We start from the raw sequence: 16,157 nt of genomic DNA, 5'->3' as shown, positions 1-16,157 counted from the left end.
GGGACAGATTTTCATCTTCTAGAAGTCTGGTTTACTTCAAAAATTTACATAATCTATACAGATCCAGGCAGAGTTAGCCTTTAGTGACCTGAGAATACCAAACCTCCGAGATCTGCAGACACGTCTGGTTTAAAGTCAAAGCTTAATAATAAAAGGTGCTATAACTCTTACATCTCCATCCATGTGTCCCATTTTATTTTTTGTCCTAGTTTAATGATACTTCTAACATACCCTGTGTTTTTTAATCTGGATGATGTACCTAATGATTTTGCTATTAAAAACTACCCTCCTCCTTCAGTTCTCATACAGATCTCATAAAAGCCAGAAGAAACAGATTACTGCTCAGAGCTGTGGTTTATTTGTTCATTAAACAGCTTATGCTTAGAATCCTCTTAAAAAGTCACTTAGTGGAAAATGGCTATTCAACTGCAAATAAAAATTTTCTGAAAAAAAATTTACTTCAGCTTTCTATTCATACCAGTATTATAATCTCACCGGGGATACTGCTGAATTTTTTTGTGCAATTTGTATGGCCATTTTCCACCAGAACCCAAGAAACTGTGGAGATATCTATAGCTATAGCTATATCATCTATATAATCTACATCTTTCCAAGGAATTTATCATGAATGATGAATTTAAAACAAAAAATCCAGACGTTAGCAACTATGAGTCAAGTGATGTTTTTAGGACAACTGACAAATGCCCCAAGAGTTGGTAACATGGATGTTGTACATGCCATGTCTGGTCATCCTACCATAAATTAGGTAGATCACATATTGGAAAGCTCCTGCACAGTGTAGATTCAACATACAGTAATTTCACGAATACAAGCCACACTGAGTATAAGCCGCATCTCTGGCTGTTGGCAAATATTTCGGTTTTTGTCCATAAATAAGCCGCACCTGAGTATAAGCCGCTCTGTCGTTCGCAGCGAGGACCCGCGTGCAACAAAGTTGCCAAATAGTAACAGAACCGTGGCAGGGCGGGGTTTACTGGCTCGGCTCGGGCCATGAGGGCTCGGCCCGTTCAGGGCTGCCGACAAAGCCGGGTGGCCCAGCCCAGTGCTGCCGCTCAGCGGGGCCACTCGGGGCCGGCCACCGCCGCCACTGGGCTCGGTCACCACAGCCCGGCACTGCCCCATGGTGGCAGGCAGGGACAGAGCCCCCCCCCAGCTCCTGTGGCGGCGGGTGGGGACGGAGCACCCCGCCGCCTCCCCGAGCCATGGCAATGGCGGCACGGGGCCCCCCCATCTCTCCCCCAGGCTGCGGCAGAGTAGGGAAGGAGAGAGCTCTCCCTCCTCTCTCCCCGCCTCCCGTGCTGCCTGCAGGGAGCCAGGTTCCACCCGCGGCACAACAGAGTAACAATTTGTAACAATCGCGAAATGCCGGCTTTGCAACTGCTCGGCTCGGCACTCTGGCTGGCACTTCTGAGGTTGTAAATGTCAGAAAATTATTCACATATTAGCCGCTCCTGAGTATTAGCCGCATTTCTGGTTTGGGAGCCAAATCTTAGTCAAAATGGTGCGGCTTGTATTCGTGAAATTACTTACCTTGATAGTGCCTAGGGCAACATCCAACCCAAACAGTGAGCAGAAATACAGGGAAAAATCAAAAAACCCATCTATGAGTAGGAATATTAATCTGCATAAATCAACTTTCTGTGAACTTCTTCCTTTTTGTAGGATGTGACGTGTGTTAATTTTCAGTAAACTCTCAGTTGCCCTAGTCAGTAACTATACCAACACTCACAAGCTCCTGTCCATCACATTGGTAGTTCAGAATAACAGGAATCTGCTCACTCCCAGTCCATGTCTACCATCAATGCACGGGCAGATGAAAGGACAGTTTCAGACGAAAAGGAAACAGAGGACCACGAGGTCATTTCCCTTGCTCTGTCCTGGCAGGACAAAGGAGACTGCAGTCCCCACACTGACATCTCCAAAAGTTCCCCTTTTCCACCCTACCACCTTGCTGGTGTTCATTTACAAAATTAGCTGCTCATCAACAATGTTCTGTTAACAATGGCACATACAGTAAATTCACAAATACAAGCCGCACTGAGTATAAGCCGCATCTCTGAGTGTTGGAAAATATTTGGTTCTTTGTCCATAAATAAGCCGCACTGGAATATAAGCCGCTCTGTCGTTCGCAGCGAGGACCCGCGTGCAACGAAGTTGCCAAATACTAACAGAACCACGGCATGGCGGGGGGTTTACTGGCTCAACTAAGGCTCTGCAGGCTCGGCCAGCTAGGGGCTGCTGACGGGGCCAGGTGGCCCAGCTCGGTGGTGCTGCTCGGGGCTGGCTGCTGCCTCTGGGCTCACTTGCCCCGGTCCCGCTCCCGCCGCGGCGCCGGCCGGGCGCGGAGAGCACGCCCCGCTCATGCCGCGGCGCCGAGCCCCGCCCCGCTCCGCCCCGAGCTGCGGCAATGGCGGCGCTGGGCCCCCATTGGCTCCCCGGGCCGCGGCAATGGTGGCGCTGGGCCCCCGTTGGCTCCCCGGGCCGCAGCAATGGCGGCGCTGGGCCCCCGTCGGCTCCCCGGGCCGCGGCAATGGCGGCGCGGGGCCCCCGTTGGCTCCCCGGGCCACGGCAATGGTGGCGCTGGGCCCCGCCACCTCCCCAGGCCGCGGCAATGGCGGTGCGGGGCCCTCCCGTCTCTCCCCCGGGCTGCGGCAGAGGAGGGAAGAAGAGAGCTCTCCTGCCTCTCTCCCCGCCCCCCGTGCTGCCTGCAGGGAGCCAGGGCAACAGAGAAACACTTTGTAACAATTGCGAAATGCCGGTTTTTACTGGCAGGTGCTTGGCTCAGCGCCCTGGCTGGCACGTCTGGGGTTGTAAATGTCAGAAAATTATTCACATATTAGCCGCCCCTGACTATTAGCCACACATCCAGGTTTTCACCAAAATTTTTGTCAAATTGCTGCGGCTTGTATTCGTGAAATTACTGTACTTACTTGGTGAATATATGTGAGATGCAACATAAGAGTAAGAATCAAACCAAAACATTTTGTCTTAAGCTCCCCAGAATCTGAAGTTTTATGCTAATAGTGAGAACCACAGAAGGGGGAAAGTAGCAACAAAAGCATCATTATAGACATTTTTATTGTCTTTGCTAAACATCACAGAGGTGACTAGGGTCTAAGTCCTTAAGGGTTATGTGAATCCATCCACTTAAAGAATCTTTGCCTACCATACTCACACAATATGCATGTGAAAAAGAATTTCTTTCAACAATGATAAGCATTATAGTACTTTTGAAGACCCTTTATCAAGCTTCAGTTGTAGGTCAAATGATTCATGATCTGCAAAGATAATCCTTGCATTTGAAATTTATCAGTCCTTCAGAGGTTGGTTCTCATTAATGCTCTCATTCTCACTGCTCATGAAATACATCCTCACAAGCTGAGCTATTCCTACTCCATAGCACCAATTGCACCATGCTAACTTGATCCAACTGTTGCAATTATGAATCATCTGTTGGAACTGTAAGTTATGATCTTCAGTGACCATTAATGAAGCCTGCCTAGCAGTTAAAATATCAAAGCAACATATATCAACACTTTAGAACACAAGATAAACTTCCAGTGTTGCACTTTTCTTGAATTTATTATCCACTGTAAATTACATCCCAGGCTGCCTTTGCCACTGGCAGTCCTGAAGTGCGGAGTTCAACACCAGGTTTCAATAACCCCTCCTGCCAGTTGTTTGATCACTAGCAGGAATGGAGAGGGGGGGCAAATGAAAGGCCAGGAGGCTGCTGCAGGCGAACAGTTCAGTCAAAACAAAGGGACTTCAGAGAGAGACAGAGACGCATCAGGTATGAATCCCAAATGAGCAACTGGGAGTGTGGGAGTGTGGCCTGACTGAGCTGATTGACACTCGCCATGCCCAGGAAAAGGGTAAACACCTGCCAGTGGGATCATTCCAGAGGCAGGACAGGAAAGGTGCCATAAGCTAGGCATGAATTATTCTGATCTGGAAAGCCAAAACCTAGAAAAATAATTTTAGACTATTTCTAAATCACTTCAATCATTCAACTACATAATTTTTTATTGTACATATTGTATGGAGCAAATCTTGTTGGCATTTAAAATGAGTTCTCTCATTCCAACATGACAGTGCAGTTACCTGTGAGGGAAAGGAGTGACACAATAAATTTTCAGAGACTTCAAAAGTGGGCAAGAAATAACTTTGAGGAGTTTACTTCACAAAAACCTCTTGCACTGAGTGGAGGTGGGTTACATGATCTGCCAGAAGTCAGTTCCTCCAACTTGGAGCAGAGCATATTAATAACATTAGCATCAGAATAAAAAGTTCCCACTCCATGGACACGCAATAAAATACTTTGTTAGGAGAAGTTTGGCATGGAGATAACATCAAAAACACAGCTGATTTGGGGGAACAGAAGTATTGCTGATCTCCTTTGTGCTGGACTTCTTTGCTGGGATTAAAGAAAAAGGGGACAGGGGACAGAATCATGCTATTTTTATTTTCCACTTCATCAATAACCCAGGCATCTATCACTAGCCATCACTTTCTATGTATTACTTTAACCCTTGAGGTGGTTTTTTTTCCCTGTAACAGAGTTCTCAAAGTTTTTGTTTCGGTTGGTTTTTTTAAAATTTTTTTTTTCTTTTGTGGGCAGCACGTCAAGGGGGGGTTCTGCCCTTCTGCTTTGCTCAGGTGAGACACCACCAGCCAAGCTATCTCTAGCTCTGAGGTCCCAGCACAGGAAGGATATGGAGCTGCTGCTGGAGCAAGTCCAGAGGAGGCTATGAAGGCTAGGAAAGGTGGGGGCATTCACCTGGGGAAGAGAAGGCTCATTGTACCCTTTCAATACTTAAAGAAGACTTGTAAGATGAGGCCTTTTCTAGCAAGGCCTGTTGTGACTGGACAAGAGGTGATGGTTTCAAAACTCAAAAGACAATAGATATAGACCAGATAAAAGACGACCAGACTTCTTTTTCACTAAGGATAATCCAGTAGGTGGACTGACAACTGAAAGGTTGCTCTATTTTTACTTTATTCAGCCTTCTGCAGCATCCAAATGACCCTCATAGTTTGTCCTACACCAAAGATCACATGCAGGTTCCCTGGGCTGGTAACTGAATTCAAACCCCGAATTTCACTCCATTATTTTAACAATAACCCATCCCTCCCACTCCTTACAGCTACACTTCTAAGGAATCACCGCTTCTTCAGGAGAAGATGGGACTTAAAGAGCAAAACACAGCCATCAGATCAGATCCTGAAGGGACAGGGATGTTAACTTACATTTGTTCTCTCATGCTTGATAACATATTTACAGTACTCCTCATTTTTAGCTCTCTAACTTCAGCTAAGACATTCAGTCCAGTGTACTTCCTTGTCAAGGTACCATCAGTCAAACCCAAGCACATCATTTTATCTCTCAGTTACTAAATTCAAACCACTTTAAACATCCTGCTTTCATCTTTATAGTTCTCTCCCACTTTTTAACCATGCCGCAGTTACAGAAGAATGTACTTGACATATAAAACGTGCATGTGATTCTTTTAACATTTTAATGCCGGGTATTGTGTTGTAAACATCTCTTCATGTTTTATCTCCTTCTCCATAAATCAGAGGTGACTATCTTAGAAGTCTCAAAAATGACATGTTTTCTCTCTAATATATATTCACTCCTTGAAGCTTGAGTGAGCTTTCAAAAATCATCAAAAACCAGAGCTATGAAAAAGCAAAAGATTATTAACCAATTTAATATAATCTTCTACCCCTCCACTGCTGTGACAGTCTGGAGTATGGGAAAGAAGAAGTCACAAAATTAGTCTTCACTAATCAAAAAACCAAGGGTTTACTTAATTTATTTGTAGCTTGTAAGGAACAACACTTTGTGTTTATTTATTTGACTCAAGATTTCTTTGTTTGATTCAATATTTACATCAGTGTTTGCAACACGAAACCCCAGAATATATTTCCATTTCCTCACCATAACTGCAATCAATAAGACTGATCCCTTCTTACGAGATTTTCTGGAGGCTTTGGCTAGCTTAGTAATGTTACAGACACTATGAATCTTAATCCAGTCCTTGGTAAATGCATTACCTGATTTTTTTTTCATTAAAACCCACTGAAAAATTTTCAAAAGAATACCAATTAAAAACACCTGTATGAAATAATTTTAAGTTACTTAAATGATGGAAAAAAGAAAGGATCCTGTTAGAAAGACGGGGAAAAAAAGACAAAAGCCATTTTAGCAGGTGGAACTGAGAAGTGGTGACATGTTGTAGTACAATTCCGAAAGGCGTAACGTGGTGTTGGATGATGTGGAAGAGAACAAGGCAACACCAGCTCTGGGAGACACTGCAATGCTGGATTAGGTGTGAGGTACAACTCTGAAGTATTGTGATAGGAAGAAGTGAGGCACAGGCAGAAACACTGGTGGAAGACAAGAGAAATAACACACTATCTGTTCTCTGGCACCTTCCCACAGGAGTTTCCTCCCCCACAGCCCACAGACTCAACACACGCCACAGGAAACCTCAAGGACCCTCTGATATTTATCCAGACCCCCAGAATTCACAGCATTTTCCACCAGGCCAAATCTGTTTCTCTACAACTTCTGTCTGACATCAATTATTCCAAGGTACTTTTCTTGACATTTTCTAAACAAATGTTTGTAGAATTACCTTGCTGTCCTGCAGGCACCACCTCTCCCTTTTGTATTTTTTGCCTGCATTTTCCAATATGACTTCTTCACTCTCAAGTCACAAAACAGTAAGTCACAAGCTCCTTAAAAATCATTGACCCATTTCACAGCATCACCATCAAAATGCATTCTTTCTACTTGCCTTGGAAAGCACTGCTAGAATTTAAAATCTAGTGATTGTGAAACTTTTTTCTAAATACACATCTGGATAAATATCCAGACTATACTTCTATAAACAATAAAAAATTACAAAGTCATTGATTTGCATCAGGTTTTTTATTGCTTTCTTGTTAAAAAAGTGAAAGGGGGCCAAAGATCTCCACTTAGGTATATTTTTATAACTTCCTGGCTCTTTCAGCCAGGAAAAAATAAGTTAAAAGTATGACATTCAACCATGTGAAAACAAGGAGAAAGTGATAATTAGAAGATTGTTTCAGACCAACTGTGTCAAGAAATAAAACACAATGTTTTGCTGTCTATGTACAACTTAGCACAGGCCTGGCCCCTGCCCCAGGACTTATGTCAACTTAAATAGCTAATTCAGCTTAATTAACTGGGGGTAAAACTGTCCCAGCTCCTACAGATTGCTAAAATCAAGTAGTTGAGACAAGGAAAAAAAAAAACAAAAACAAAAAAAACCCTCAAAGCTCAGAACCTGATCAGTTACAAGCTTCTATCAATACTACCATGAATTTTACAGACACTTCATTACATTTTCACAGCACCAGGCTCCTCACATCCTGTCCTAAATCACAGGGAAGAATCTTACACAATTCACACTTCACCTTCCCACGACACATGGGGGGACTGTAAATTGTGCACATAGATTTATCAGGAAAACGAGGAGTGGGAAAGATGAGTTGCCCTTAAAGATGTACAGATTTATAGCAATATGGGAAGTGGAAAGACGGTTATCATATAAAAAGGTCCTTAAGGGATAGTGAGGAGCAACAGGGGAAACATGAGTCATGAGCTGACAGAGAAGTGGATGCGTATGGGGAGCAATGGACAGAGCAAAGTAGCAATAAAGGAAGTTCCAAGTCAAATGTGCTCCTTCCCAACAGTCGAGATGGATTACCCAAGCTTTAAGTATTTATGGAAAATTAAATTCCCAGCCAATTCAGACACAGTAACACTGGGAAAAGGGCACTCAACGACTGAAAGGATCCATTGATAAACAACAGATCAGCAACCAGAGCTCTTTCCTTTTGCTTCCTTACCAACTCTACTCCTTTATTTTTTTTAGTAGGAGTAATCTGCCTTTGAGGTCTCTCTATGCAGGCAAGTGGCTCAACATGAGCGAGTGTGAAAATTTAAAGTGTACAGCTGAAATTGTGAAAGGCCTTTTGACACACCGTGAGGTTGTAGTAACTTGCCATGAGTAATGAGTGAATTACAAGCCTCAGCACAAAGTTACTGTACCCCTCCTAACTCCCCTTTCCCATCCCAAATGTCCAATTCCAAATTACAGCACAGAATTCCTGTACTCCTGAGTAATTCAAGAGTTCATCAAATGGCTTCCAAGAGTTTAAAAAGCACCTGCTTTTGGGACAAAATACAATGACCAATACACAGAAGCTGAAGACAAAGAAAACCAGTTATTTGTGTGTGAATGTCACCTCTCAGAAGATCTAGCAAAATCTCAAAACAAGTTGCACAGGAGTCTCTAAATGAGCAATCATTAATTCTCTTAATCCAGAAGTACCCACATGAAAAGTGAAGGTACATATGACAGTAAATATTTCAAATGATAACCCACAAATTTTTAATATTAGAAGAGTAGTAAACAAAAAAAAGGGAGGAAAAAAGGGTACATCTAAAATTGTATCAAAACTCAGAAAAACTTAACCTTAGTTATGATAGCCTTTCTACCCAGTCTTTGTGTGAAAAATACATACATGATAACTAAATGTATCCTTCAGAAAATAGTGTGACTTAGCCTCGAAAAATAATTTTATCTATGTGTTTCCAAGTTAGGCAGGTTACCTAAACGCTTCCAAACAATTAAAAAGTCATGCATCATCCTTCCCATTTTGCAGAGAAAACAGAGTTAGCTGCCTGCCCAATTTTAAGCTCAGTGAAATAAACACTAAAACCTGTAAAACGAGTAAATAGGACTTACTTCAGGCTGAGCAAAATGTGTGCTGATGGGTGCAATCCCAAAAAACGCATCACGAGCCTACAACTGAGGTATTACAAGGTTACATCAAAAAGCCCAACTCAACCAAGCTGACTCCAGGGTGTGGATCACAGGAAACATCCACTACTGGAGTCCCAGGACTCACTGACTGCTGAAGCCATAAAATGCTCTGACATGTGGCACTGCTGCTGCTCCTTCTTTTTCCAGGCCACGTTTACAATTGAAAAGTGACCGACCATGGCTACTACACTTTGAAATTCCATTCAGCACCACAAGTGTTAGTACCTGGTTCACTAGTTAGGCTTTCCTTTGGGAGGTAGGGACCAAGAGCCACTGTGCTTCACAGCTGAGTGCAGGAGAGCCAATAACAGCATCAAGCTCCAAAGGCATGTTGACACATGCAGGGAAGCTCAAGTTCAGGCATAGCTCTAGAATGAAAGAACCTCCATACAATGGAGGTTCTCAGTATGTTCTGCAGATGTGCAGGAGATATCATTATCCCAGCCTGGACAAAGTCCCACTGAAGTCTCACCACAGACGTTTAAAGTGGATCTGAGCCACCCTTAAGGTCATACAATAACACAACTGAAAAATCCAGCCCATAAAGCTGGAGCCCCACTGGCTATTCTTACACTACAATTACTCAGTTCTTCCTGTCATCTCCAAGGACCCAGGCTTGGGTATTACCAAGATAACCATTATTATTGTGAGGCTTAAAACCTCATTAACTCCATTTTATATAAACACACTGTGCCTAGCAACTCCACTTGAATCCTCAGGCATGTATTACTTTTGCGGTGTGTCAGTTTTAGCAGCTCAAAGTTCTGGCAACAGCTGAAGGCACAGCATTCCCTGCCATCCAGTCACACTCCCAGCAGCGTTTCAGAAGCCAGGACAACACCAGTTTGCTGTACAGATGAAGAGATGGACTGACCTGATTAATGGAGTTGGCTGCACAGGAGGCCAGGCCAGTTCCAAGGGAGGCGAGCAGGAAACAGGTGAGTTCAAAAGGGACCGGGGCCATGGCAAAGCCAGCGGATGTGGTGCTGATGACCAGAGCTGCGATACAAGTGAGAGCACAGTTCAAAGCATCAGCAAGAAACCATCTTTGTACATAACACCAGTTATGGCTTTCAAACCCTGAAAGAAGTCTTGTGCAGATTAACTTTTTGCTATTTTTATGGTTCACGGTAGTTGCAGGAACTGGGCACTATTAATAAGAACATTCTAGATAAAGAAATCAAATATGAGAAGGAGAACTGCTAGAGACTAAATAAGGAACCCAAAAGCAGCAGCACATTAGCAAATGATGTGAGGATACAACTTGTGTCTCTGTATTCCCTATTTTATGGATTTGCTACAGAACCAAACTGCCCCACACAAAATGCACAGGACAGTTATTTTTTCCAGTAACTCTAACACAGAAGAAAAACAGTGAGAAAAAATACCACTCTGAGATATATACTTTATAACAAATTATAGCAGGAATTTAAGCAGTGCAGAGTCAGAAAGAGACTTGGGGCATGTAACTACAGTAACTTCATTGCAGTCTCTGTTCCCACTGCTCCTATTTGACATGCCCACTTTGGGCTAAAAGTACAATCACCTCATCACAGAGACCCAATGACACTTAATGGCCTCAACATTGGAGTGGGTTCATAAAAATTCATTTCAGTTTTATCATGCAAAATTGTATCTTTAGTACAATGCTGCAAGTCACATCCTTAAAATAAAAATTGCCCAGGTTTCAATCCTAATATTGTAATTAGTCAAATAATAGGTCTCAAAAACCTCACTTTTGGTAAGAAATAATATGACATGACAAATTCCTTATAGTATAAAAGTCAGCACACTTATGGAACATCTTGCTCATGACCTTGAACCTTACAATCTGAAATTATTAGTTGCTGAACAGAATGTATTTAAATTATATACTGATGTAGTTACATGTTTCAGACCTCAGCTACCTTAAATCAAAGCACCAAAATGTTCTTATTTTCCTGATTCCTACAAAGTCTCCTTTTTGTCTGAAGTTAAATGACAAATAAATAATCGTTGCTGACTGAAAATAACTGGGTTATCTATTAAGCAGCACTACTTGAGATGTAAAACTAAACATCATGGCAGAGACCTGCCAGTAAGGATGCACATGCAAAGTGCTCATTTCAAGAACTGTGCCTGCGTAAGAACCTTAGGATTTCATCCTGAAACCACAGTGGAGAAAACTTCGTGCTCATCAAAACTTTTCTCTAAGTACTAAAATCCACTGATGACTGAATATTACTATAATAACATGCATATTATAATAAGTATGAATTATTCAGTCTTGTTGCGGATTCACAGGCTACTTTTACAATACAGTGGATCTATGACAGAACTTTACCCTTCTGAGCAGATTTGAAAGAACCACAGATTTTGCTGCTTCCCCAGACAAATGAACATGAAGGTACTGATAACTGAATGACTAGATCTTATTTATTATATAAATACAACACAGCGTTAGTTTCCAAACTCTTGAATCCTCCTTAGGAATGCACAAGAAAACACAAAATGCATTGGTACAACTGAAGTTTAAAAAATGCACTGAAAATGGCAGTGAACAGTGGCATTTGCATTTCCAAGAGTGATTACGTTCTTTTTTTTTTTTTGCATAATGAATCACACGCTCACTTCTAGACAAGAATTAAAACTTACATTAGAGAGCACTTTACACCAATTTATTAAGCGAAAACACCAACTCATTTACTGGAGAAGAAAGGTGGAATGGATTGGCAAACAGTCAGTGTAACATTACCACTACCCTGACCCCAAAGAAATTCTAACACTGTACAGTTACAGCACTAATTAAAGTCCCCATTGATTTCTCCAGATTAATTTTAGCCAGTCATTTCAGCATGACTTATCAGGATCTCATTTAAAAAGGCTGCAGTACATCCCATTAAAGCAGGTATTTTTTCTTGTTTGGCCAGGGATCGCACACCAGGCATCCCCTGCTTCCCTCATCGCCCAGATATTCCAATACAACACATTAGTAGTAAATAGGAAAACGCTTCCTTTGGATCGGGAAGTTTATTTTCTTTAACTGTAGAAGCAATAATTTACCCCTCAACTTCCCTCATGGAGGAAAAGTATACTTAACTGAGATCACATCAAGGGAATGAGGTCATTTAGTTAGTTTAGTGTGTTAGTTTAGTGTGTTAGGGGCCAAGTTAACTTCACCTTATTGCATAATAGATGGAATCGAACCTTTCAAGACTTGTTGATGGGTGCTGGCATTATACACACCCTTCAAAAGGAAGCCAAGATTTAAAATTATGATCTCAGCCCAAGCCTTACTTACAGTCTTTTAAACAATTTTAGCTTTAGCAAAAATTAACAGGGGACATTTGTCTCCCACATCAATGTAGAAAAAGAAAATGCTAATGGATTGGTGACAAAGACTGAATTATAATGTTTCTGGCATAAAAATACAGTCCAAAAGTTTAGTGTGTTCCTTACGTTCCTTTTCCACTTCATCACAATGTACTCTGCCTTTATAAACTCTTTGTATTTATATCATTTATATCACGTGAATCACTATGCCATATTTTGTTTACCTACTATTAAAAAGTAGCCAAGCCAAAATAAAAGCACAGAAAGCCAAAGCAAATCAGTCCTGCACTAGAATTCCCCTCTACTCCTGTACTGATGATATATCAATACGTAAAGAAAGAGAAAAGCAAATGCATTTGTGCTTTTTTTTCAAGAAATAATTTCACTGCTTTACTGCAAATGTTTATATAGCCCTTAAAAAAAGTAGTTTTCCAAAATCTGAAGAAACATTCCTTCCTGAGTTTTCACACTTTGGTTTCTGGAAAGCCAGCTGTAGCAGCGATATTTAGCACTACCCACCTGACCACCGTGTCCTTTGCAAATCCAGGTTTGTTTAGGTTCATCAAAGTTTTGATACAGATTATATAACCCGCACACTAACAAAGGCTGAGCTCCTGAAGCAAACCTAAATTTGGGACAATGATTTGAAACAAGTCTGCACCAAAAGATGCAAAATTCAAGTGCAGCATTACAAACAGGGCAGGTAACCTCTTCTTACCATTAAACAATTTTAAGATACTTTGCTAAAAATGAACTGTAATAATGGTCTATATTTATTTAATTAATTTTTTTTTGTAGCATGGAAAACCAATTGCCAGAAAGCAACCACTATTCAGCTTTAGATTCTTTGACGCTGTAATAGTTACTGGTTTAATAACCACAAAAGAAGACAAGTGATTGACAAGTATATGAAATATATTTAGAACTGTTAATAAATGTAGAATATCAATAATCAGAACAATAACAACAAATAAATCTTTGTCAAAGTTTCTCACTATACTGAAGTTACCATGTAAAGAAAAAATGCTATTATTCCAGAATCAATTTGGGACATACGAGAACTCCACTAAAGCAAATGCATTTTTTTACAGCTGCTGTTACCAGACTTTCAGCCCGTTATTTAGTCATTGTTGCAGTTTGGTAAGAGTCAAGAGTCATTGTCAAAAGTGGATCTTCATCATCTTCTTGTCACCAATACAAAACAGATGAGATGAAGCAGGATGTTCACAATCACATCTTCAATCAATACCAATTATCTCAAGGTTCTGATTTCAGGTTCAGCATATTTGTGCTAGAGAATCATTGAATCATTATTTCACAGACACAAACCTATACAGAAGCAATTCATCCAGTAAATTCCAGCTTTTTCCTACTACACACAACAGAATTATCTTCTTATGACAAGAAATACGAAAAAATTTCTAGTTTAGTCTTCAAAACTGAAAATGCTAAGAAATTAGCATATTATTCCACCCATGTTGATCCACTTCTCAGACAGGTGCTATGTAACCACAGATTCAAGTAGGCTGGAAAAGACCTCCAAGATCATGAAGTCCGGCCCTTGACTGATTACCACCTTGCCAATTGGATTAGAGCACTGAGTGCCACATTCAGTCTTTTCTTAAAGACACAGTCTGCTGTACAACACAGAATTGCACAATCAGAATCACTCAACAGTTTGCGTTGCAATGGACCTTGAAGACATTCTAACCCCATGCCATGGGCAGGGACACTTTCCACTAACCCAGGTTACTCCAAGCCCCATCAAACCCAGTCTTGAACACTTCCAGGGATGGGACAGCCTGTTCCAATTCAGCTGCTTGTCCTCACAGAAAGACCAACATGCTACAGGAGCAACAACAAGGAAACGTTCTCAAATCATAGAGCATTATCTAAGGGAATACTTGGCTTTTTTCATATCATGCTTTCATCAGTTTGCCCAAACTAAAAACTGAACTTTGATTTTCCTGTGGTTTTCCATATAGTTCATCTGAGTTTTCACCTGCAACCCTTGGAGAAAACATTACAGTAATTTCACTAATACAAGCTGCAGCAATTTGACAAAAATTTTGGTGGAAACCCGGAAGTGCGGCTAATAGTCGGGGGCGGCTAATATGTGAATAATTTTCTGACATTTACAACCCCAGACATGCCAGCCAGGGCGCCGAGCCAAGCACCGGCCAGTAAAAGCCGGCATTCCACGATTGTTACAGTGTTACTGTGTTGCCCTGGCTCCCTGCAGGCAGCACAGGGGGCGGGGAGAGAGGCGGGAGAGCTCTCTTTCCTCCTCTGCCGCAGTTCGGGGAGGACGGGGGGGGGGCGGGGGGGGCGCCGCCATTGCTGCGGCCCGAGGAGGACGGGGGGTGGGGTGCGCCGCCATTGCCGCGGCCCGGGGAGGACGTGGGGGGGGCGCGCCGCCATTGCCGCGGCCCGGGGGGGAAGGGGGGGGGGGGAAGTGCGCGCAGCCATTGCCGCGGCTCGGGGAGGCGGCGGGGTGCTTTGTCCGCGCCCGCCGCCGGCGCCACGGGCGCGGAAAAGCTCCGTCCTCGCCCGCCGCCGCTGCCGTAGGAGCGGGGGAAGCTCCATCCCTGCCTGCCACCGCGGGGCAGTGCCGACCCGGGGTAACCGAGCCCAGTGGCAGTGGCGGCCGGCCCCGAGCGGCAGCACCGGGCTGGGCCACCTGGCCCCGTCGGCAGCCCCTAGCGGGCCGAGCCTGCACAGCCTTAGCTCAGCCAGTAAACCCCGCCCTCCCGCGGTTCTGTTACTAATTGCACGCGGGTCCTCGCTGCGAACGACAGAGTGGCTTATATTCGGGTGCGGCTTATTTATGGACAAAAACCGAAATATTTACCAACACCCAGAGATGCGGCTTATACTCAGTGCGGCTTGTATTCGTGAATTTACTGTACTTAGATCTAAACTTGAAGTTAAATTTAAGAAGACAAGACAACCCAAAATTGCTAGTGTGTGTGCATTATAAATTCCCAGAGTTTCCTCCTACTCCCATTTCTTCCCTTGTCTCTCTCCTATTTTCATTTACAAGTCAACTTTAGGATCAAGCCGAAAACAATGCATTTATAATTCTGAAAACCTATGAGACAGATGCATTAGCTTTCCAAATGCCTGCATGGTAGGATACAGATGTTCAGAGAGCAGCCAACATAAAAAACCACAGTGATAGGAATGGATGGAAATTGATTCCAAAAAGGTAGATTATGTGACATTTAATTAAATGTTTCCTAATTGCTCCCTATGGCAAAAGAATATAAACAAAAATCTATTCCTGTTTTTAAGGCAGAGTTTCTAATGGCAGAGTAACAAAAGCTGCAGTTTACATGAAGCAGGAGGGTATGGAAATAGCAAAACTCGTTTCTTTTCCAAGGTGAAATACAATTCATCCTACAAACAATAAATCTCTTTCCAGTAGCAGCAGGAAAAAAACAGAGCATAAGGAAGTCCCATTTTAGCATCATGCAGAGTTTGGTTTTTTATTATTTCATACTCTAAAAAGTATTAATGAAGTGTCTGCCAAAAAAAGCACACAGGACATGAGATCTATCAGAACTTCATGGACAAAAGGAACAAAATACTAAGTTGTATGGCATTTGCAACTTAAAAACTGACCTCAGAGAATTTATTCTTCTTTAAAAAAATAAAATCAAAGAAATACAACACCATTGTCTTTACAGAATATATAATCTGTCTAAATGATAACACAAGTTAGAAAAAAAATCTGATGGTTCTACATACTGCACACAGTATTATTCCTGCTTATCTCCTACACTATCCCATGACCAATAAAGATCAACAATAGAACTCCTCTCCTACAAAGTCCTCTTCACCCAATTTACCATTTTACACTTTCCACTTCCAAAAAATCTGCACACCAAACACAGAAAGATCACAACGAGAAAAGAGGTCAAGTTTTTTTCTGTATCTTTCTATACCTTCTCAATAGGT

The 16,157-nt window shown here is 42.3% G+C and overlaps 1 protein-coding gene across 10 annotated transcripts in view; it reads right to left on the bottom strand.

The window, feature by feature from the left end:
• LOC117005174 (protoheme IX farnesyltransferase, mitochondrial) overlaps positions 1 to 16,157 on the bottom strand; it is a 181,686-nt gene that overhangs the window by 91,410 nt on the left and 74,119 nt on the right. For all 10 annotated transcript variants that reach the window (XM_033076550.2, XM_033076551.2, XM_033076555.2 and 7 more), the window contains one exon: positions 9,760 to 9,884. In XM_033076550.2, coding sequence (XP_032932441.1) covers positions 9,760 to 9,884 — 125 coding nt within the window. The remainder of the gene's footprint in view (positions 1 to 9,759; positions 9,885 to 16,157) is intronic.

This window comes from Catharus ustulatus, chromosome 20 (genome assembly GCF_009819885.2).
Source record: "Catharus ustulatus isolate bCatUst1 chromosome 20, bCatUst1.pri.v2, whole genome shotgun sequence".
Taxonomy (NCBI): Eukaryota; Metazoa; Chordata; class Aves; order Passeriformes; family Turdidae; genus Catharus; species Catharus ustulatus.
This window is presented reverse-complemented; position numbering and strand designations above follow the sequence as displayed.